The following is a 25,064-nucleotide window of genomic DNA, read 5'->3' as shown; positions in this document are numbered from 1 at the left end:
GGAGAGAAAAATAGAACCAAGTTTGCCCAGGACTAGTCACCCATAACAACCAAGCCGTACTGGTCTAAAGCTATTTAATTTACAGTATAAATACATAAAACCAACTTACTGACGTGATCATGGCCATAATAGCTAGGGTAGTTTAGCTTTCATAAAACCATAGGTACCAGGAAAGGAACTTCAAAGTACTCAGCGGTGCTGTAAAGTAGGCAGGGATTCTAAATTGCTGTATCAAGCTCGATTGTATTTGTTAGAACAAGGAACCACAAACTGATATCTACCCCTGTACAATAACCTGGTAAAGACAATTGGGAAAAATCTTGTTAGGTTGAGAGAGCTCTTAATATACATACAGTATGTGTAGCAGAGAAGGGAGTCGAATAACCCATCCATCTAGGTAGATATATTAATGCTTTATATGATACAACAGAGGCATTCATTATAATTTGACAATTATATTGGGTAACGGTCTTCTTCTGCAAAGTTAAAGATAGATATCCCCTTTCATTAACTTTAAAGGGGTTGTTCACCTTCCAACCACTTTTTTCAGTTCAGTTATTTTCAGATCATTCCCCAAAAATAAAGACTTTCCATCTTTTATTTTTTACTGTTTTTCCAAAATCTAAGTGTAAAGTTGAGTTTTCTTATCTGCGGGTGTTTGAGTCTGGCAGCTCAGTAATTCAGGTGCAGACTCTGAACGGTTACAATTTTGCAACATTTAGGGGCAGATTTACTAAGCTCGAGTGAAGAATTCGAATGTAAAAAAAATGAAGTATTTTTTTGGGTACTTTTTTTTTACTTCAAATCATTCGATTAGATCAAATTCATTTGAATTTGACTGAATCTAATGATTCCAACGATTCAAAGTAAAAATCGTTCGACCATTCGATAGTCGAAGTACTATCTCTTTAAAAAATACTTTGTCTTCATACTTCGCCACTTTAAACCTACCGAGGTGTAATGTTAGCCTATGGGGACCTTCCCCAGCACTTTTCTAACATTTTTTTGATAGAATAAAAATCCTTCGATCGATCGCTTAAAATCATTAGATTTGTTCGATTTGAGGGATTTTATCGCTCGATCGAATGATTTTTACTTTGTTTGATCAAAGCATTTGCACTAAATCCTTCGAATTCGAAGGATTTAACTTCAAGGGGTCGAATTCGAGGGTTTATTAACCCTCGAAATTCGCCCCTTGATAAATGTGCCCCCAGGTTGATACATTTCTCAGCAGCATCTCTGGAGTATTAGCAACTATTGTATCAATTCTAGCAGCTGCCTGTAATGAAACCCAGAGATTCTGCTCAGCAGGGACAAAGATAAGAAATGTATCAACTAAATGTATCAAATTAGAACAGTTTACAAGGTCGATGACCCCCCTCCCAGAGCTGCTTTAGAAGTTGAAAAATCCCACTTTACACTTCAATATTAGAAAAAAGGTGACACATCGAAAATAGAAAGTAATTGGAAAAAGCCGTTATTTCTGGTGAACAATCTGAAAACAACTAGTTGTTTGAAGGTGAACAACCCCTTTAATTATACACCAGTATGTAGCATAGCAGAGTACTGAATGTCTTTTTATCATTTTATATACAGTATCAATTGAACCATTCCAATTACACATAAAGGCAGGGCCGGACTGGGGGTAAAAAGCAGCCCGGGCAAAAAAAAATCAAAGCAGCCCACATGTAAACATGTGATGATCTTGTACACATCCACTCATATATTGGGGTAAAACTGCAAAAAATTATGTGCAAAATGAGCTGCCTTTCTTTCTTAAGTGTAATTCATGTAAAAATATGTTAAAGATTCTGCAGCCTTGTGCCTTTATATGGTCACAGAACCCCTCAGCGACTTCTAATATCCTGATCATTTACAGTAGGGGGTACATTATCCCTTATAATACATGAGTGATACTCAGAGTTCCCTGTATAACTCAGCCTGCAGCCTTGTGCCTTTATATGGTCACAGAACAACCCCTCAGTGACTTCTAATATCCTTATCATTTACAGTAGGGGGTACATTATTCCTTATAATACATGAGTGATACTCAGAGTTCCCTGTATAACTCAGCCTGCAGCCTTGTGCCTTTATATGGTCACAGAACAACCCCTCAGTGATTTCTAATATCCTTATCATTTACAGTAGGGGGTACATTATCCCTTATAATACATGAGTGATACTCAGAGTTCCCTGTATAACTCAGCCTGCAGCCTTGTGTCTTTATATGGTCACAGAACAACCCCTCAGTGACTTCTAATATCCTTATAATTTACAGTAGGGTATAGGGTTACTATAGGCACCATCTCCCCCTACTATACCTGTATTCCCACAGTTACACTCCCTTCCCAGAGACTATTATCCCACTGTTACAATAGGCACCATCTCTCCCTACTATACCTGCTATCCCACAGTCACACTCCCTTCCCAGAGACTATTATCCCACTGTTACTATAGCTACCATCTCTCCCTACTATACCTGCTATCTCACAGTCACACTCCCTTCCCAGAGACTATTATCCCACTGTTACTATAGGCACCATCTCTCCCTACTATACCTGCTATCCTACAGTCACACTCCCTTCCCAGAGACTATTATCCCACTGTTACTATAGGCACCATCTCTCCCTACTATACCTGCTATCCCACAGTCGAACTCCCTTCCCAGAGACTATTACCCCCACTGTTACTTACTATAGACACCATCTCTCCCTACTATACCTGCTATCCCACAGTCACACTCCCTTCCCAGAGACTATTATCCACTGTTACTATAGGCACCATCTCTCCCTACTATACCTGCTATCCCACAGTCACACTCCCTTCCCAGAGACTATTATCCACTGTTACTATAGACACCATCTCTCCCTACTATACCTGCTATCCCACAGTCACACTCCCTATGATACAGCCAATCATATTTATACTTTAATTTCTTAATGATAGAAGACTAATCAAAGCAGGTCAAACACAGAACATCTAATAGACAATTCAACTGTATCATCAATAAATCTCATCTATATGTTACACAAATATGAGTTCTATTCCTTGTCATTTCAACAGCTTAGTTTAAATTATGGAAACAATTTTTAATTCCATCCCCTGTAGAACTGTAATGGATATTTATTGTCCAAGAATCTAGCATTATATTTTCTTGTCAATTAGGCTAAGCCAGTAGCTGATATTAATATCACAGTCACTGCGTCTAAGAAACTTTAGGTGTAATTGTAAAATATGAATAGAATTGGCATGACTTCTTTCAGAATGTACAGAATGCTTGCAAGTTAAATAACATATTTGGGCTAATTTACAAACAAAGATGTTTAATTGCACAAGTACAGTTGATATAACAGCCAATCAGCATTTAGATTTGAACAGTCTACTATTAGTTGGAAGTATGCAAAAAAACAAAGCACCAAGGAAACTAACGTCCAAAAAATTAAAAAATGATGATTTATTAGGCAAAATTAAAAAAAATTGCATCAGCATGCCACAAACATAATGTGGGCAGCCCACATTATGTTTGTGGCATGCTGATGCGATTTTTTAATATTGCCTAATAAATCATTTTTTAATTTATTGACATTAGTTTCCTTGGTGCTCATTTTTTTGCATACGTCTGGTGAGGATTGGCTGTGTGGGATCGCAGTGGACGTGTAGCAAACTGTAGTCTAATATGGATCGGTAAGTGCTCCCAATAATATTAATTGCTACTATTAGTTGGAAACTAAAAGCATATACCTGATTGGTTGCTATCAGCCATCGTTCATACTCTATGTCAGCTGTCCTGTATCATCCACCCTAACCCTAAGGGATCTATTTATCATGCTGTGGAGTGAAACATTACCGGTGCTGTTGCTCATAGCAACCAATCAGATTTTTGCTTTAGTTTTCTAACTGTTGAAATCTGATCGGATGAGTTTAAAAATTTTAGTCGTTCAGGGATAAAATCCCTCTTTGCCCATGTCAGGATTGTAGCACAAGCCAACGAACATATACAGAACAACGAAAATATACGGATGGACCCGAACGTTTGCTGAAAGCTTCATTTGTAACCATATGAACTATGTAAAGAACTAAATTGGTGCTGACTGCAGGAATATCACCCTATCACCTCATATTGAAAGAAGTTTATTATGCTATAGCAAGACATAAATCCACATGTGTGCATGGAGCAGGGAAGGAGAAACAGACTATATACTACAGACAGTGAAACAATGCTAGCACCACTCCTCGTTTGTTGAACAACGTTCGTCCATACACAAAGCAAACGGTACAGTTATATCTGTTCACAGTGTCGGACTGGGCCGGCGGGACACGGTCCAAGATCCGCTTCTTGGTGACGCGCGACCCCTCGGGGGTCGCGGCAAAATAAACGTTTTGCACGTGCGCATAAACGACACACCACGCGTGTGAGCACAAACGCTGCGGCGCGCGCATGCACTCTGACGTGATGCTGTATGCACCCGCAGAGACCCGGTGCACTAGAGCAGCAGCAGGGGCCGGAGGGGGGCCCTGGGGCAGTAGCCCCAGTTTGCCCCAAGCCCCCCAGTCCAAACCTGTCTGTTCATATAATCGTTCTCCGTGGATGGCATATCGTATGGTAAAATAATCGTCAGACAATCATTTAACAATATGATCCTTCATTGCAGAACGATAAAAGTATGCCACCTTTACTCCAAATGCAATGATAGGATAGCGTGGGTTGATTTTCCACTGATGAGGATAAGAAATAATAACAACACAATTGGAGTATTTCAAAAGACACACCCTGACATTCTCCTGTGTGATTTGCAGAATGATGGCGTTCCTTAATAGACCAATATATATATATATATATATACTTACGTAGCAGAGACCAAGACTTACGTTTGGTATAACCTGACGCTTTCTCCTCATGTTATTACTGTTGCAAATCATCTTTCCACTCACAGTCACTGTGCTTCCATTACAACAAATAAATTGCATGTTGTTGCATTGTTTCTTCTTTTTTTATTCGCTTGCTTATAATTTGCTGTTGGGGTTTACAAATGAATGTCTTTAACAGGAACAGGAAGCAACTTGTCATGTATAACTAAACTAAAGTAAACTTTAGCAATGTATAATGTTTAACACAGTACACTGAGAATCTCCTCAACTGGTTCCTCTTGTACAGGAAAAGTGAAGATGTGTGTGTATATATATATATATATATATATATATATATATATATATATATATATATATATATATATATATATATATATATATATATATAGATGCTTTGGGTGTCCGCACTCGATCTCCAATAGAGTAGAGGTGCACGATCAATGTTCATAATATGCAGTAGTAATGGATCAGCACACTCATTTTAGAGGTGATTAAAGTGTCTTTATTGGTAACACAGCATTGTTATCCGACGTTTCGGTCCCACCTGGGGACCTTTCTCAAGGATCCTTGAGAAAGGTCCCCAGGTGGGACCGAAACGTCGGATAACAATGCTGTGTTACCAATAAAGACACTTTAATCACCTCTAAAATGAGTGTGCTGATCCATTACTACTGTATATATATATATATATATATATATATATTCTCTCTTTCTTTATTGCATCGACACTTGGGTCCTCACCAGGGACGTTCCTGGTGAGGACCAAAACATTGAAGCAATAAAGAAGCCTTTTTTGTTAAGTCCATAGTGTGCTTCAGAATTCTTGGATAGATAGATGATAGATAGATAGATAGATAGATAGATAGATAGATAGATAGATAGATAGATAGAAGATAGATACATAGATAGATCATTTAATAGATAGATAGATAGATAGATAGATAGATAGATAGATAGATAGATAGATAGATAGATAGATAGATGTGTGCATCATTTTGATAAATCTGCCCCATAATGTTTCTGCAAATCAACAATTGAAAATAATAGAGAACTGATCCATTATTATTAGGAGTCAAGAGACACTCTCTCTCAGATATTTTGAGAACATGATGGTTGACTTGGAGCAGGACGTGATATTTTCCATACTGTTTCTAATTTACAGCTATCCAGGACATTTACATTTCAGTACACACATTATGGTACGATTCAACAGTTTAAATATCCAGCACAGGCACAGACAGCTTTGGGAAGTCACACCCACTGTGCGCTCAACCAACCAAAAGAAGTTGCACTGACTCAAGTTGTTAAAAAAAATAATCATCCTCTATTTTATATTTTTGTCATCGCAGATACTGACCTGTAATTCATGATATCATCTTATTAGGCCAGAAATAAGAAATAATAAGGAATATTTTCAAGACCAAAACTGAGAGAAACTATACAAATAAACACACATAGAAGCAGTTAACAGGTTGGTTCACAGCTGCCAATGGCTTGGCTATCACCTAGTTTGCTTGCCTTCTTCTGTTATTATTGCTGATAATCTCCAAAAATCACAATGGCTTGGCATCATTAGCAATTATTTGAATGTGGTCATCAAAATCTATAGAGCCAAAATTGTCAGCTCCATAACAATCAGGGAGTCTGATCCCATATTTTTATTTTTACTTTGAAAATGCATAAAGCAGTGGTCTCCAAACTAAGCGAGGGCTCAGCTTAAAGGAGAACTAAACCCCCAAAATAATGAAAACCCCTACCCTCCACAGTCCCCCCTCCCTGTTCCTTTGCACAGGTGTTAAAACCTGTAAATGCCCCCAAGTCTTTAATTACCTCTCGAAGCAGAGTCAGCACAGCAGAGCTGACAGGTGCCATCTTTACCTTTTTGGGAGTCTTTGGTAAGTAATCAACGTATAGGCGCATGCGCAGTTGTAGCAATTTTCTGGTCCTGAACAACTGCGCATGCGCCGACAGCCACAGAAATCGCTGAAGGGACCTGAAGATTCCCGAAGCGGTGAAGATGGTGCCTGTGAGCTCCGCTGACTCTGCATCGAGGGGTAATTAAAGACTTTACAGGTATTAACACCTGTGCGGAGGGGAACAGGAAGGGGGGACTATGGAGGTTAGGAGGTAGGGGTTTTCATTAAAGACCAGTTAAAGACCAGTTGATATGGGGAAAGTACACCTAAAAATCCCAACTTGAAGGTAATTAGGAAGGAGAATAAGTATTCTTGGAACTAGGGCTGAATGGCTCCTTAAACAATGTTTTACCTACTGTATATCTGTAACCTTGCTATGAGCTAAGGGGGCCATCGATTAAGGCTTGACAACCACTGGTCTAATGTGGCTTTTAATTTTCTCTCCCCTGGCTTCTTCCACATAAAATTGGCTGAACTTATCATTCTAGTCTTACCTAAGTAGTTATCATATCAAGCTAGCAGGTCAACGCTTTCTTTATTAGTACCCATGGCCCTCCTATTATGTTATAATCCCTTACAAAAACTAGTGAAGAGCATGGCCTAGCAGCAAACTGAGATGCACCCATTCAGGACTGTAAATCCCCATGAAAAGAAAACTACACTTCACTTTTAAGTTAACTTTTAGTATGTTATAGAATGTTGTATTCCTACCAACTTTGCAATAGGTCTCCATTATGTATTCTTTTGGGTTATTTGGCTCTCTCTTCTACCTTTTTCCAACATTTGTATGGGGGTCACTGACCCCCCCCAAAAAAAACGATTGTTTTCTGAGGCTCTAATTAAATTGTTACTGTTTCATTTTATTACTGATTCTATTTTGTGCCTCTCCTAGACTTATTCTAGTCTCTCACTCAAACCACTGCCTGGCTGCTAGTAAAAAGCAGACCCTGAACCCAGAACTGCTGAACAAAAAAAAAAGCTAATTACTGAAAAACCATAAAATGCTTAAAATGAAGACCAATTGCAAATTGTCTCAGAATACAACATACTATGCAGGTTATTTATCAAAGCCAGAATTTATCTCAATATTTTCTGCTGCAAACTCCAATCAAATCCACTTATTTATTATCACATTTTTCCGAAAATCAGACTTTCAAGATTTTTCGGATATTTCATCCGATTTTCACTATTTTTTCAGATTTTTCACCTGAAAACTCTGACTTTTGTATGAAAACTCTGAATACTTTAGGGTAATGCACAAAACTCAGCGCACATCAAAAACACATTGGGACTTTTCCCATTGACTTATATGCGACCTCGACAGGTCTGAGATGCAGGATTTTCAGATTCGGACTTTTCCATCCTCGGGGTTTAATAAATTCCAAAAAAATTCAGGATTTCTGAGTTTAATAAAAAAAAAATCACAAAATTTTCATGATTTTTTGATTGCATTCGAAGTTTAGTAAATAACCCTCTAAAAGTATAGGGTGAACTACTGGTGAAGGGCAAATTTGGGGCGCTTTGCTTCACCTAAAAATTCGCCAATTTCCGGCCGTTTTTTTTACGGCGGCCAATTTCCGCTGTGGTTTCTCAAATTTATTCACCAGTGGCGAATCGCGGGAGTTCGCCGCAAATTTGCGCCTGGAGAATAAATTTGCCCATCGCTATGAACTACCTCTTTAAAGCTTTCTGGATTCTGTACAAAACAACATTTCTGTGGCCCCTTAAACACAACACAGTTACGTGAGATTACGTAAAACCTCCAGACTCTCAGTCCCATTAGTTTTCATTAAAAATGTATTTAACAGGCACTAGACAGCACACCCATGGGAGATTCTGCTGAAGTTTAGCAAACATTCAGTCGGAATTTGGCGATTTGCTACAAACATTATCATTGGCCATGTGGAGAATGTAAAAGAAGGTGTCACTGCTTCTCCAAAGACAAAGCGCTGGGTGCAGTTAACTCTTTCACTTCATGACAAGTTGCTCCATGTTTCATAGCTCTGGGCTCTAAATGATTTTCATTGTACTAAATGTATTGAAAATAAAGACAAATCGTAACGTTCGAATACATTATGGAACAGTTCTGGAATGTTCATTGTTACATTGTTCATTTAAACATGTTTAAATCTACACGTTTCTCTTTTTTCATGACTTCTTAATGAAAATCATTATTGCCCCATGTATTTGGAAGCATGTACGTATAACTGGCACAGTTTGGAATGTGGATTTCTCCTTTAATATTTTGTTTTGTTCTGCTAACTTTCAGGCAACCTGCCCAGCCAAAATAAAAAAGCTTTTAAACAGCGAATCCTCAAACTATTGCCTTGCTGTGGTCCCAATTCCACCCCCTCAGTCAGTGAAAGCAAGTGACAATTTTTCCTTCTGATTTCATGTGTTGTGCTTGTGTCCAATGTCCAATGTCTTTGATCACATGATATGAACGTCTAAGCATTTTGTACCTACAGTCGTCTAAGCAGCTGTATTCTGCTATTCGCCCAGATTAGACTCTTTTCTCAGGAATATTTCGATATTTTCAGCGCATTGTGACATATATTGCCATTCTAGTTATTATGTATTTAAAGAAAATATCTTGAGCTGCTGACACATTGCTAATCTGCTTCAATGAATATCAGTGAAATTGTTTTTATCTGGATTCAGACACCGACTCTTCCCAAATGTATCCTCTGCATTGCTAATAAGCCAGAACTACAAAACTTCAATTGCAGACTAAAAACAGTTTAGGAATTTAAGAACAGGCAATAAACATATATCTGGTCTGGTAAAAAGATGAGGATCTGTGCCCCCAAAGATGCCCCAGTAGCTTCCCGTCTTCTTTTCTGCTGATTCTCTGGGCTGCTGCCACTTACTGAGCTTATACAATATAAAGGTATGGGATCTGTCATCTGGAAACCCGTTGTCCAGAAAGCTCTGAATTATGGGCAGGCCATCTCCCATAGAATCCATTTTATCCAAAAGAATCCACATTTTTAAAAATGATTTCCTTTTTCCCTGTAATAATAACACAGTACCTTGTACTTGATCCAAACTAAGATATAATGAATCCTTATTGGAAGCAAAACCAGCCTATTGGGTGTATTTAATGTTTACATGATTTTCTGGTAGACTTAAAGAGCTAACCTATCTCCAATATACTTTAATTAAAAAAATGTGTACCGTTTTTATAAGAAACCTGACTGTATGCAGTGAAATTCCCCCTTCATTTACTGCTGTGGATAGGAATTGTCAGATGGTCCCTAACTGCTGAGCAGGGAAACAATCATACTTATGAACAGCAGGGGGAGCCCCCGCCTTACTTCCCAGCCATGCAGAACTCAAGCAGCTTTGTTTATGACGATCCCTAAGCAGCCCAGACCACACTGAGCATGTGCACAGTCTTGGTCTTGCAAAGATGTTTAACATTACTGTTATCCTTAAACTTAAACTTTAATATAGAAGGAGCAGACCCAGCAGGCGCCTGGAGTCCCAGCGGATGGGGGCCTTGACCACTAGGTCGGCTTTCTCTAAAGTACTCTCTCTCTAGCAGCTCTTTTACTTTAAATATTCTCACAAGACCGTACAAAAAAAAACAATGTACTCTGTACTAATGTGTAATGTGTCCTTACCACCTGCAAGAAGTAGGTTTCTTTCTATGACTGGTCAAGCCTTAACATTTGCCCATGTAATAAAAGTTGCACAGGCAAGAAGGTATCAATATAGTAATTGCTCTTTGTGGTTATAAAATATCACATTCAGGCTCTGAATTATTAGAATATACTGGTCAAGAAACTTTTCATTTCTTATATAAATCTGTAATATCACGTGAGTGAGAGAAGCAAGAAAGCAGTTGAGGCAAACCTGTTAACCAGTGTAATGGTTTGAGTTCTATTATAATCAATGAATTGCTCTATATATTCCTATGGTAATGGCAGCAGCATGTTTTGTGCTGATCTGTCTAGTCACCTGGCTGAACCCAAATAAGCCCCATGTTTGATGAATAAGTCAGAGAAAACAACACAGACGCAGATACCATTTATCTTACATTGTAACAGGGTTGATAAATGAGCAATGTCAAACCTGAAACATTTTGGTTATAAATAGCACATGCCTCCAGGTTAGGAATTTTGAATGCAATTGATAGTTTCACATTTAGACCACCTTTTCATCACTACAAGGGCTAGAAAGGTCCTTCTCAATGGCAGAAGTGCAACAAAAAGACTTCCAAAAATAGAAGGTATTATCATGCTACACACACACAGCACTGTCTTAAAATCAGCAACCAGCATTAACCTTCACTTAAAGGTGTTGTTCGCCTTTAAATTAACGTTCAGTATAATGTAGAGATAGCAATTGGGTTTCATTTTTTATCATTTGTCGTCTTTGAGTTATTTAGCTTTTTATTCAGCGGATCTTCAGTTTGCACTTTCGGCAATTTGCTTGATAGGGTCCAAATTACCCTAGCAACCATTGTAAATAAGCAACTGGAATATGAATAGGAGAGGGCCTTAAAGGAAAACTATACCCCCCAAACAATGTAGGTCTCTATTAAAAGATACTGAGTAAAACAGCTCATGTGTAAAACCTTGCTTCATGTAAATGAACCATTATCATAATAATATACTTTTTTAGTAGTATGTGCCATTGGGTAATCATAAATAGAAAATTGCCATTTTAAAAAATAAGGGCCGCCCCCTGAGATCGTACGATTCACTGTGCACACATACAAACCACATGTAAGGTCACATGAGCCAATTAACAGACAGAGTTCTGCCTTTTGCTTCCTCACTTCTTCCTGTTACAGTTAGAGTTGAAGTATTTCTGGTCAGGTGATCTCTGAGGCAGCACAGATAGAGTCACGAAATGGTGGCTCAAGGCAAGAGATGTAAAAGGGCAATATTTATGTAAATATATATTCCAGTTTGGTAAGATTCTTTAATATGTCATTCAATTTGATATAAACTATCTGTTGCTTAAGTATTCATTTTGGGGGTATAGTTTTCCTTTAATAGAAAAATGAGTAATAAAAAGTATAACAAAAGATTTGTAGCTTTACAGAGCATTCGTTTTTTTTTAGATGGGGTCAGTGACCCCCTTTGAAAGCTGGAAAGAGTCAGAAAAAGGTAAATAATTAAAAAAAAAAATGAAGGCCAACTGAAAATCTGCTTAGAATTAGCCATTCTATAACATTCTAAAAGTAAAAGGTGAACCATTCCTTCAAGAAATGAGGTGCAGAGACATGCAAATGACTATTTTATATAGATGTGGCCAAAAATACACCCAGATACACCTTGCAGGGTAAGTCAATTCTTCTGCAGAATGCTACAGTAAGGGGCAGATTTATCAAGGGTCGAATTTCGAAGTAATGGGAGTTTTTTTGAACTCCCATAACTTTAAAATTCGATTAAAAAAGTCCAATTGAAATTTAGCAAACAATAGTTTTTTTTTCAGGGGAATAGGTTTGTTTTCGATTGAATTTGATTCGAATTAGAAACAAAATAACAACGCATTCAATCGAATTGGATTCAAAGTTTTTCCAAAAAAAACACTTTGGTTTTTCAATTGACTCCAAATAGGTTCTAGGAGTGCCCCTAATAGGCTAAAACAGCAATTCGGCTGGTTTTAAATGGCGATTGGTCAAAGTCGAGACAGTACATAATAAATTTCAATGTTCGAAATTTTGAATTTTTTTCAAATTCAAATCGAATTTGGACTATTCCGTAGTTGAGGTACACAAAAATAGCTTGAAGTTCAACATTTTTTAATTTGAATTTTCACTTCGACCATTGATAAATCTGCCCCTAAGTCTGAGCGGACTTATAGGTTCTGCCTAGCTTTGCAGCTAATTAGGCGGCTCCAGGCAAGAAGTAAGTAGTCTACCTATAGAATGGCTTATTCTAAGCAACTTTTCAAGTGGCCTTCTTTTTTATAGTTTTTAAAAATATTTGCCTTCTTCTTCTGACTCTTTCCAGCTTTCAAATAGGGGTCACTGACCACATCTAAAAACAAATGCTCTGTAAGGCTACAAATGTATTGTTACTTTTTATAACCCATTTTCCTCTTCAGGCCCCTCCTATTCATATTCCAGTTTAAAATAAAAGCATGGTTGCTAGGGTAATTTGGACACTAGCTACCAGATTGCTGAAATTGCAAACTGGAGAGATGCTGAATAAAAAGCTAAATAACTCAAAAACCACAAATAATACTATTACTATTACTACTACTAAAAATAATAAAAGTAAATTTAAGGGTGAACAAGGCTATTACAAAAAGTTGCCATATATAGTTATTGGAAGACACTTATATAATATTTGTAATAGTTAGTAATTACAACTAACCCTGGTGCAGTGCAAAGTATGCTATATACTTTGCCCCAGTTATACTCAATGTAGGAACATGGGTATGTGCCCAGGGTCGGACTGGCACAGTCGGGGCGCACCAGGTTCTGAACCTCGGGGGCAAGCAAAAGCCGGTGCGATGTGCGCATTCGCAAAAGGCAGACGCACTTAGCGCATGCGCTACCGACGAGCACACTTTGCCGCGCAAATTTTTTTTTTCAGGGGGCCAATCTAGGACCGGGTCTGGGTTGGTGGGGCCCAAGAGGGCAGAGGCCCACCTGTTTTTTTCCCGGTTTCCTGACGGCCCAGTCCGACCCTGTATGTGCCTATGGTGCAAGTGGTGGGCAGGGCAATGAGCTAGTCTGCAACTCCTGGCAATTATAGAAATAGAGGAGCATCTAGTGGAGCAGAAGTATAGGTTGCTCTCTATAGTTATGGTTACCGTAATAAGACACTTAACCAACTTTATCAGGTCATGTATAATATATAAGTAACGTCTATAGCAAAGAGCACCAGTGGGGCCAATTTACTTGAAAACAATTCTTTATTAATGTAGATTAAAACATGGAGCTTTCAGGAACGTATCTTAGAACCACATGCTTGACGCATTTCGTGCACAAAACGCGTCAAGCGTGTTGTTCAAAGATATGTTCCATGTTTTAATCGACATTAATAAAGGATGGTTTGTAAGAAAATTGGCCCCACTGGTGCTCCGTGCTAGAGACGTTACTTCGAATGGATTTTGCCTTCCGCGGGCTTGGTTGTACGTGGAAGCGCAACATGAGGTGCAGTCCGGTGAGTGCTCCTGTTAAGTGTGTTCAGGTCCGGACTGAGAAATAAAATAGGCCCTGCCATTTAAGGTACACAGAGGCCCAAACAGCCCAAACAGAGGCCCAAACAGCTCCCACCAGCCAACTAAATACTGATTTTCTATGGCAGCTTATAGCAGCCCCTCTGCCATTTGCCAGAACCCACAGATTGCCAGTCCGGGCCTGAGTGTGTTTCATATATAACATATAACTGTCTCTATAATTTCTCAGTTATCGGACAGCAACTTGGCTTTTGGCCAAAACAATAGCATTAGCCCATTCTGAAGAGGGAGTTCCCTAGATTTAATAACAATTGCATTCGGTTGTAGTTAACGTACATGTCTACAACTGAGTTAACATGAAACCGGAATACGCATCCTTCCATTTAGCGAGAGATAAATCCGCTTGTGCTGCTATTGAGACGACAGAGTGAACTGGGTCACGGTGATTACATTACACTCTAACTTGTTTATAGCATTCCCCAGTAATGTACGACGGCTTGATGTTGCCTTCACTGATCCACTCTTACCCAACTTCTAGAAACGTCCTTTTTAATATTTACATTAATATTTATGATTCTAAGTAAACACATATAGGGTTATAGTAGTGTGCACTAGGTTTAGTTACTAGGGATGCATTGAATCCCAGATTCAGTTTGGGATTTGTCCAAATCTTAGTTGTTTTAGCAAGATTTATCTTCAGCCGAATGCAAGAGCCTTATCTAACTGAATCAGAACCCTATATGATTGGGGGAAAAAATGCATGGGGTATTTCCATCTGCGCTGGCAATTTCCACCTGGTCGAGGGTTCAGTTTATGTTTGGTATTCAGCCAAATCCGTACCCTGGGATTTGGGGATTCCACTGAACCTTGAGGGTTTGGTGCATCCCTACTAGGGAGTAAACCTCTTACAGGCTTATGTAATAAAAGGCACTAAGTTTGCCCAGATGCAGTAACCCATAGCAGGTAGCATTTCCTGGTCACCTGTATAAAAGCCAACATCTTATTGGTTGATATGGGTTACTGCTTCCTGGGCAAACTGTCGATTGCTTGTCTTAATGAGCCACATGTTAGTGGGCAGGAGGGCAGACACCTACGAGCATCCCCTCCTATGAATATTGTGAATATAGTTCTGCCAAATGTGGCTGGCGCTATATTTAAAGGTGCAGCCACAGGTGGCACTTTGATCTGGGTATTTCCTTTTATGATCTATAAGCCATGCTACCATAATGATATATATTTATACAGTATATGTTGAATGGCTATCTTGGGTGTTCCCTTCTGTCCAACATCTGACCCAGATTTAAAATGAGCAATAAATACAGGATTTAACATGTTTTGGTGCATGCTTTTTTTACCAGGATTGCACTTCATTATCACCTGTGCTATTTAGAGTGTTTAGGGTTTACAACTGGGGACAAATTTAAATTGGAAAGGATATTGTTTTTAAAGGGATACTGTCATGGAAAAATGTTTTTTCAAAATGCGTCAGTTAATAGTGCTGCTCCAGCAGAATTCTGCACTGAAATCCATTTTTCAAAAGACCAAACAGATTTTTTTATATTCAATTTTGAAATCTGACATGGGACTAGACATATTGTCAGTTTCCCAGCTGCCCCAGTCATGTGACTTCTGCTCTGATAATCTTCAGTCACTCTTTACTGCCATACTGCAAGTTGGAGTGATATCACCCACCTCCCTTCCCCCCCAGCAGCCTAACAACAGAACAATGGGAAGGCAACCAGATAGGAGTTCCCTAACACAAGATAACAGCTCCCCAGAAGATCTTAGAACAACACTCAAAAGTAAAAGCCAAGTCCCACTGAGGCTGATTCAGTTACATTAAGTAGGAGAAATAACAGCCTGCCAGAAAGTAGTTCCATCCTAAAGTGCAGGCACAAGTCACATGACTGGGGGCATCTGGGAAACTGACAATACGTCTAGCCCCATGTCAGATTTCAAAATTGAATATAAAAAAAATCTGTTTGCTCTTTTGAGAATTGGATTTCAGTGCAGGAGTCTGCTGGAGTAGCACTATTAACTGAGGCGTTTTGAAAAAAATATGTTTTCCCGTGACAGTATCCCTTTAAGCACTTTGCTCAACGGCAATTTTTGCTCAGCACCAATAGGTGCAACTCTTTGAGAATCAGGGGCGTCACTTGGTTTGGATGGTTGTGCCCTTTGGAACACCATTCAGCACCAGCCATGGACAGGGGTGCAAGTATGACGGAGATGGGCTCTAACAGAATTCCATTTGCACCATTTGGCACTCTAGAACTTCTCATAGTATATGGAAAGCTTTTGTCTGCAATTCTGGGTTTCTGAGCATTGTAGTAAGTAATTAATAGTTAAAGGGGTTGTTCACCTCTAATTTACCTTTTAGTATGCTATCCTGAGACAACTTGCAATTGATTTTTATTTTTTATTAGTTGTGGGGTTTGCGTTTTTTATTCAGCAGCTTTCTAGTTTGCAATCCCAGCAATCTATTTGTTTGGGTCCAAATTACTCTAGTTACCCTAAAGCTGCAATACATATGTAGCCTTACAGAGCATTTGTTTTACGTGGGGTCATAGACCCCCATTTGAAAGCAGGAAAGAGTTAGAAGAAAAGGGCAAATAATTAAAAAAAAAATATACAAAAGAAAAAATGAAGACCAATTGAAAAGTTCCTTAGAATGAACCATTTTATAACATACTAAAAGATAACTTAAAGGTGAACCACCCATTTAAGCTAATAACACATGGGTGTATCTGCTCATATTATACCAGTTTGACCTACCATTCTACACTTTGTCCAAAACAGTGGAAAAAAATTAAGGTTATGAGGTTTATGAACCTGAATTCTGCTAAACAAGATATATACAGGTATGGGATCTGTTATCTGGAAATTCATTATCCAGAAAGCTCCAAATTATGGAAAGGTAGTCTCCTATAGAATCCTATTTAACCAAAAAACTAGCATTTTTGAAATTATTCCCCTTTTCCCTGTAATAGTAAAACAGCATCTTGTACTTGATCCCAACTAAGATATAAATAAACCTTATTGGAGGCAAAACCAGCCTATTGAATTAAATGCTGAAATTGTTTTTTTTGTAGACTTAAAGGAGAAGGAAAGCTACGGAGGCATTTTATTGCTTGCAATGCTGCAAGCAAGAATGTTATATTTATTCTGTAGAATGCTTTACCATAAAAAAGCATAAAAAAAAGCTCTAGAAGCTCTCTGTTTGTTTAGGATAGCAGCTGCAGTATTAGCTTGGTGTGACATTACTTCCTGCCTGAGTCTCTTCCTGCTCACTTATAGCTCTGGGCTCAGATTACAGCAGAGAAGGAAGGGGGGAGGAGCAAACTGAGCATGCTCACGCCAGGGGGAATAAGAGGTTTAAGATGAAGGCAGGAAGTCTGATACAGAAGCCCATGTGTACACAATAGAAGGAAAGAAATGCTGTGTTTCTTTTGACAGAGGACCCAGAGCAGCACTAGTTTGATTGTTTACTGGTATATTTACGTGGAGCTTTCTGATAAGGCTTACTTAGTTGTATCCTTTACTTCTCCTTTAAGGTATGGAGAGCCACATTGCTTATGTGGAAAACAAACCCAGGTCACAAGCATTCTGGATAATAGGTCCCGTACCTGTATACACGATTCAGTAACTTTATCTATATCCCTTAAGAATATGGAATTATTCTGAATATTTGTACGTTTCAATGAAGGTCTTTCTTTAAAAGAGAAAATGGAACACTAGTGTCATGGTAATTTCGTAAATGAATTTAAAGAGATACTGTCATGGAAAAACATGTTTTTTCCAAAACAGATCAGTTAATAGTGCTGTTCCAGTAGAATTCTGCACTGAATCCATTTCTCAAAGGAGCAAACAGATTTTTTTATATTCAATTTTGAAATCTGACAAGGGGCTAGACATTTTGTCAGTTTCCCAGCTGCCCCAGTCATGTGACTTGTGCCTGCACTTTAGGATGGAACTACTTTCTGGCAGGCTGTTATTTCTCCTACTTAATGTAACTGAATCAGTCTCAGTGGGACTTGGCTTTTACTATTAAGTGCTGTTCTTAGATCTTCCAGGCAGCTGTTATCTTGTGTTAGGGAGCTGCTATCTCGTTACCTTCCCATTGTTCTTTTGTTAGGCTGCTGGGGGGGGAAGGGAGGGCGTGATATCACTCCAACTTGCAGTACAGCAGTAAGGCTAGGGGCACACGGCGCGATTTCGCCGCGATTCTGCGCTGGGCGAGTTGTCGCTGCGTTTTTTAAGCCGAAATAGCTTTGCTAACTTTGGCGCTGGCGTCAATGCAAATCGCGGCGAAATCGCTGCGCTAATTCACACGCGGCGATTCTTTTTCTACTGTCGCCCGGAAACGCCCAGCGAGGCAACTTCGGGCGACAATAGAAAAAGAATCGCCGCGTGTGAATTAGCGCAGCGATTTCGCCGCGATTTGCATTGACGCCAGCGCCAAAGTTAACAAAGCTATTTCGGCTTAAAAAACGCTTAAAACCGCAGCGACAACTCGCGCAGCGCAGAATCGCGGCGAAATCGCGCCGTGTGTCCCTACCCTAAAGAGTGATTGAAGTTTATCAGAGCACAAGTCACATGACTGGGGCAGCTGGGAAATTGACAATATGTCTAGCCCAATGTCAGATTTCAAAATTGAATATAACAAAATCTGTTTGCTCTTTTGAAAAATGGATTTCAGTGCAGAATTCTGCTGGAGCAGCACTATTAACTGATTCATTTTGAAAAAAACATGTTTTCCCTTTAATCATTATCCATTTAATCATTATATGTATGAAAATAACTGTGAAATGAATATGTGGGTAACGTTTTGCCTTCAATTCCTCCGTTCCAGACAGCATAGAAGATGAGTTTGAACTGTCGACAGTTTGTCACCGTCCTGAGGGACTGGAACAGCTACAAGAACAAACCAAATTCACCAAAAAAGAACTTCAGGTTCTATATCGAGGCTTTAAAAATGTGAGTATGGGGTGGAAATGAGCCATAGTTGTTCATTATATCATAAATAATACACCTATGCTTTCTGACAAGGTGGAGCTTGCCTTGTAGCCATATATTGCACAAGGGCTGCTTGTCCTTTAAGAGTCAGTTATTCCAAATATTATTAGATTATATATCTAACTGTCATCTACTAATAAAATATTTTTTGAGCAGCAGCAGTTCTATTTTATAAAATATTTATGCAGTAGGCATGCTGGGAGGGACAGGATTTACCTTTTTTTCAGCACTTTTGCTAAAATTTGGTGTGACTGCCCCTACCCAACAAGCTGGTGCATTGGCCATAACTCCAAATCCTGCCTCCTCCCCAACTCATGGGGTAGATATGAAAAGTGAATTCTAAAAATATAGGTCTTGACCAACTACAGGTATGGGATCCGTTATCAGGAAACCCATGATCCAGAATACGGAAAGGCTATCTCCAATGGACTACATTTTATCCAAATAATCCAAAATTTTAAAAATGGTTCTTTTCTCTCTCTAATAATAAGACAGTAGCTTGTACTTGATCCAAACTAAGACATAATTAATACTTATTAGAGGCAGAACCAGCCTGTTGGGTTTATTTAATGTTTATTTTCAAACATATATTTTAATTATATACTAGTAGACTATGGGGCTGATTTATCAAGGGTCGAATATCGAAGTAATGGGAGTTTTTTTGAACTCCCATAACTTCGAAATTCAAATAAAAAAAAAAACCTACCGAAATTTATCATAAAAATCGAAGGTTTTTCTCCAAACAGGTTCTAGGAGGTACTCACAAAAGCAGAGTAACTGCAATTAGGCTTTTTATTCCATTACCACACAACATGTTTCTGGCACCTGGCCCTTTCTCAAGTGAGAAAGGGCCAGGTGCCCGAAACATGTTGTGTGGTAATGGAATAAAAAGCCTAATTGCAGTTACTCTGCTTTTGTGAGTGTTTCCAACTGCTACTATAAATCGAATATATAAGGGATGCCAGAGGCGGAGCACCCAAGGAATCACCACAAGAACTGTTTGAATTAACGCTAATCAGTGTAAAAAGCCTTTTTGGAGGTTCTAGGAGGTCCCCCATAGGCTAAAACAGAAATTCAGCAGGTTTTAGATGGCGAATGGTCGAAGCCGAATTTTTAAAGAGAAAATACATGATAAATGTCGATATTCACATTTTTTTCAAATTTTAATCGAATTTGGACTATTCCCTAGTTGAAGTACTCAAATAGCTCGAAATTCAATTTTTTTTCCTTTGAATTTTCAATTCGACCCTTGATAAATCTGCCCCTTAAGGTATGAAGATTCAAATTACTGATACCTCATTAAGATCCCTTATTTAGAAAACCCCAGGTCCTGAGCATTCTAGATAACAAGTCCCATATCTGTACTACTCCATGTATTTCTGATTGCTATATTAACTTGTTATATTCAAGCAAGCTCTTTTATTACCATGTTGCTTTATAAGTATGTTACAGTTCTGGGGACCTTGGGTACATTTGCAGCACTGCAAGCCTTAATGACATATACAGAGTATAATCTAGTTGGATATTCATATTGGACTGGCACAAACCGGACTTCACTCCAATGCTTGATGCAATTAAAAGTTGTTATTTAACAAAAAACATCTCTAATGATGTAGCCTTACGCGTTTCATGCCATGATGGCACTTAATCATAGGCTTAGGATGATCTAGTCTCCGGTTTATTGTGAAATTCTGCCAATTATTCTTTCCATTAACTCACAATGAAAGATCACCTTGAACAGCTGGTGATTTATCAAGCAGAAATTGTGCTGGAATATGTTCTTTGTGCCAGGGGTATACATCCGTGTTGCAATTAACTGCTGAACCTATTGCCATTTCATAGGTACATACTAAAAAAAGACAAGGACTATGAATAATTAGACAGTCATCAGTTATCAGAAAATGCTTGTTAGACACTGCAAAAATATAATTTATATAAGTATTTCCAACCTGCTGCTCTCAATCTGCAATTATACAGCCAATGTCCTAAGATGACCATTAGGTTTTTGCCTCCTCATTGCCAGGCAGGACCCGCAACTTCACTAACTTGGTTTGGTCTGAAACAGTGCTGTTTTTTTTTGCTTTATTTGCAGAACGGCTGAAGTTTCTCAGCTCCACAATCACAAAATCATTTGCAAATGTCAATAGTTTGAAAATTTTAAGGCCTGATGTATTGTTTCACTCAACTTTGCTGGCCTTGGAAGCTTGGGACCTTGGAGGATTACTTACCCGCTGCCTCTAAATAAAGATTTGTTCTTTTTTTAAATGTGTCATGGAGCCAGAGTGCTCTCTCTCTCCATAGATTTTCATTGAAACCTCCTGCCCACAATCAATGCCTTTGGTTGGTAGAGGGAGCTTCTGCCACACAAGCACTGGCAAAAATGTTTTCAAGGAGAATTCAATGCAAGTTTATGGAGGGTGGTACATAAGTGTGCTATTACCCTTCCTTTAAGTGAAACACTGGGAAAGTAAATCTCAGTCAATCAGGGATCCAAGACTATTGTGGATTTCCCCATAGAAGCACAAAACAGTCAAATCAACCTGCTGACACTTCCCAGCAAGGAATGTCCAGCCCGAAACTGAACTCTTGGAAATATCTTTAAAGGGATCCTGTCATCGGAAAACATGTTTTTTTCAAAACACATCAGTTAATAGTGCTACTCCAGCAGAATTCTGCACTGGAATCCATTTCTCAAAAGAGCTAACAGATTTTTTTATATTCAATTTTGAAATCTGACATGGGGCTAGACATTTTGTCAATTTCCCAGCTGCCCCATGTCATGTGACTTGTGCCTGAACTTTAGGAGGGATATGTTTTCTGTCAGGCTGCTGTTTTTCCTTCTCAATGTAACCGAATGTGTCTCAGTGGGACATGGGTTTTTACCATACCTCCCAACTGTCCCTTTTTCGGAGGGACAGTCCCTCTTTTGACAGCTCAAACCGCAGTCCCTCATTTGTACTGGAAAGTCCCTATTTTCTCTGCACTGAACAGCCAGAAAAAGAATCAAAGTTTCTCACTTAATTGGCTTTTAGCAGAGAGCACAGAACAGCTAACAGGTGCAAATAAGATACTTTGTAACAATTTTGAGACACAAAAACACAGTTTAGATAAGGAGAAATATTTTCAAACTTTCATAACCTGCCAAATTTTGTAAAACAAACATGGTAATTAGGGGGTGTGGTCACAGAAATGGGTGTGGTCAAAAATTGCTGCGCTACATGCGGAAAAAAATTTTTTGTCCCTCTCTTTACTTCCAAAATGTTGGGAGGTATGTTTTTACTATTGAGTGTTGTTCTTAGATCTACCAGGCAGCTGTTATCTTGTGTTAGGGAGCGGTTATCTGGTTACCTTCCCATTGTTCTTTTGTTTGGCTGCTGGGGGGGGGGGGGAAGGGAGGGAGGTGATATCACTCCAACTTGCAGTACAGTAGTAAAGAGTGATTGAAGTTTATCAGAGCACAAGTCACATGACTTGGGGCAGCTGGGAAATTGAAAATATGTCTAGCCCCATGTCAGATTTCAAAATTGAATATAAAAAAATCTGTTTGCTCTTTTGAGAAATGGATTTCAGTGCAGAATTCTGCTGGAGTAGCACTAAAAACTGATTCATTTTGGAAATTCTTTTTTCCCATGACAGTATCCCTTTAAGGTGAGATCCTAAACCCCACCCTACTTGTAGATCTGTGGATGCATGGACCACTTGCCTTAGCTTTCAAAAAAATTCTTCGTGCAAAATTCCTCATGGGATGCTTAACTGTTGTATTGGATCTAACGGGGGAAATGAAATAAATAGGGATGTACCAAAACCAGGATTCGGTTCAGTATTCGTCTAGGATTTGGCCATTTTCAGCAGGATTCAGATTTGGCTTGTGCCTGGCCAAACCGAATCCAAATACTTAAAATCACGTGACTTTTCATCACAAAACAAGGAAGTAAAAAAATTGTTTGCAATTTTTTATCAATTCTATATTGGAATAGTTATTCCCTTGTAAAAATGATTGGTTTCTATGGTAAGTGGTATTGGTATAGTTCTAACTGGCACTGGTATAGGTTTTGCACCAATATTGGTAAATAAACCTAATGATATGTTACAGTTTCAGAAGATATATACTTGTCATACATTTGAACATGAAATAATAAAATGTTCTTCTTTTACCAACAGGAATGTCCAAGCGGAATTGTTAATGAAGACAATTTCAAACAGATTTACTCACAGTTTTTCCCACAAGGGGGTGAGATTTTATTTTCCAATAATTTTGTGATTCAAATACTTTTTCATCTTTTGCAGTATTTTACCTGTACATCCATTCTCTCTGTCCAATTTAGTCTCTGGAGCCATATCATGCACCCCAGCCTCCCATCCCTTGATTCCTTGGGGTGATTAACACAGGAAATTATGGTACAATGGTTTATTGCAAGGAAAAGTCTGTAAAGGGATTAGGTTGAATGCTAACATAACATAAGATAGCGTGTATAGCACTGTTTTCACCTGATCCTAGTGATCATCAAATTAGAAGGGGTGTTAGGAAACTGCAGATATATAGCCAAAAAGCAACCCATTTCAAATGTACAGGTATGGGATCCATTATCTGGATATCCATTATCCAGAAAGCTCCAAATTAAGGGAAGATCATCTCTCATAGGGGCAAATTCACAACCTCTGAAATTTCGCCAGTGACGGCTTTGCTCACAGCACAACACTTCGGCAGGCGTAGATTCGCCAGGACAACGCTAATTCACTAAAATCCAAAGTTGCGTCCAGGGCGCCAAATGATGGTGAAGTTGCGCTAAAGTTACTGCGCCAAGCAAAGAGAAGTTGCACTAGTGTTGCCTAATTTGCAAATGGCGGGAAGTTAAAGTTCAATAGATGTACTGTATTTGTTGCAGCAAATACATTACACTACACAAGCCTGGGAAACGTAATAAAATAAAATAAAGCTGTTATATTGCCCTACACATGATCCCAGTGTATAGTTCATGTCCCATACGTTTTTTGGGACTTCGAAAAATTTTCAACTATTTTATGAGGAAGTCCTATCTACTCTATTGCACTTCGCCTGGTCTGAGGTGGAGAAGGCAAGTCTGGCACAAGAAATAACGTTCAGTAAAATCCGCCTCTTAGTGGATTTGCGTAGTCCATTCGTCAGGCGTTAGGGAGCGAAGTACTGCTAGAGTCTATCTCTTTCGCAAGCGAATTTACACCAGCGACCGTTAGTAAATAGGCAAAGTACCGAAATGACATCACGCTGGCAAATTTTCGCCCACGTTAGTCACTTCACCCTTAAATTTGCCTCATAGACTCTATTTTAATCTAATAATTCACAGTTTTAAAATGATTTCATTTTCTCTGTAATAAAATAACAGTAACTTGTACTTAATTCAAACTGAGATATAATTAATCCTTATTGGAGTCAAAACCAGCCTATTGGGTTTAAATCATGTTTAACTGGCATTTTAGTAGATTTAAGGTATGGGGATCCAAATTACGGAAAGACCCCTTATCTAGAAACCTCCAGGTCCCAAGCATTCTGGATAACAGGTCCCATACCTTTATTTATATGTCGGACCTATTGCGATTAAATTAGCTTTAAATCAGTTCCCAAAAGTAGATTTAGCAAATCCCAGATGATATAAATTCCCTGTTCAGTTAATACAGAGGGGGCTGTGCTTTATGTATAATAGCAGTGATTAGTATTCAGAGACATTTATCTTTGTTCCAGCAAATAATCACTTCCTGCAGTCTGATTTGTAGGGTCAGGTACATGCCCTATAACCCAGCATGTGCCATGGTTTTGCTTTTATACCCATTAACTGTCGCCCTGATACACAGATAATAAATAATGAAATTACCTTTGAGCAGGCTGGTGATGAAAGGCAATCCCCAGCCGATTTATCTGATGGATTCAATTACCTATATAATTACTAATCTCATTACTTACAAGCAAACTAGTGATAACAGGAAAAATGTAACCTACTTATAGGCAGGTTTTCTCCAGTGGCTAAAATGGCATATATAATCACTAAACTGAGAATATTGAGTTATATTGACACCTATAAATACCCTTAGTTTTGTACTTATGTTGAAAACAATGATTTTTCATACTCATGACAGTTGTGA

The 25,064-nt window shown here is 38.7% G+C and overlaps 1 protein-coding gene across 4 annotated transcripts in view; it reads left to right on the top strand.

Annotated features, from left to right (window-relative positions):
- Positions 1-25,064, top strand: part of LOC108695756 (Kv channel-interacting protein 2) — a 308,619-nt gene that overhangs the window by 262,931 nt on the left and 20,624 nt on the right. For 3 of the 4 annotated variants that reach the window (XM_041568706.1, XM_041568705.1, XM_018224726.2), the window contains exons 2-3: positions 18,784-18,908; positions 23,109-23,178. In XM_041568706.1, coding sequence (XP_041424640.1) covers positions 18,784-18,908; positions 23,109-23,178 — 195 coding nt within the window. Of the gene's footprint in view, positions 1-9,054; positions 9,151-18,783; positions 18,909-23,108; positions 23,179-25,064 lie in introns of all 4 variants that reach the window. The other variant, XM_041568704.1, reaches the window with a different exon arrangement.

This window comes from Xenopus laevis, chromosome 7L, assembly GCF_017654675.1.
Source record: "Xenopus laevis strain J_2021 chromosome 7L, Xenopus_laevis_v10.1, whole genome shotgun sequence".
Classification (NCBI taxonomy): domain Eukaryota; kingdom Metazoa; phylum Chordata; class Amphibia; order Anura; family Pipidae; genus Xenopus; species Xenopus laevis.
Note: the sequence above shows the minus strand (reverse complement) of the source record. Positions and strands in the feature narration are given on the sequence as shown.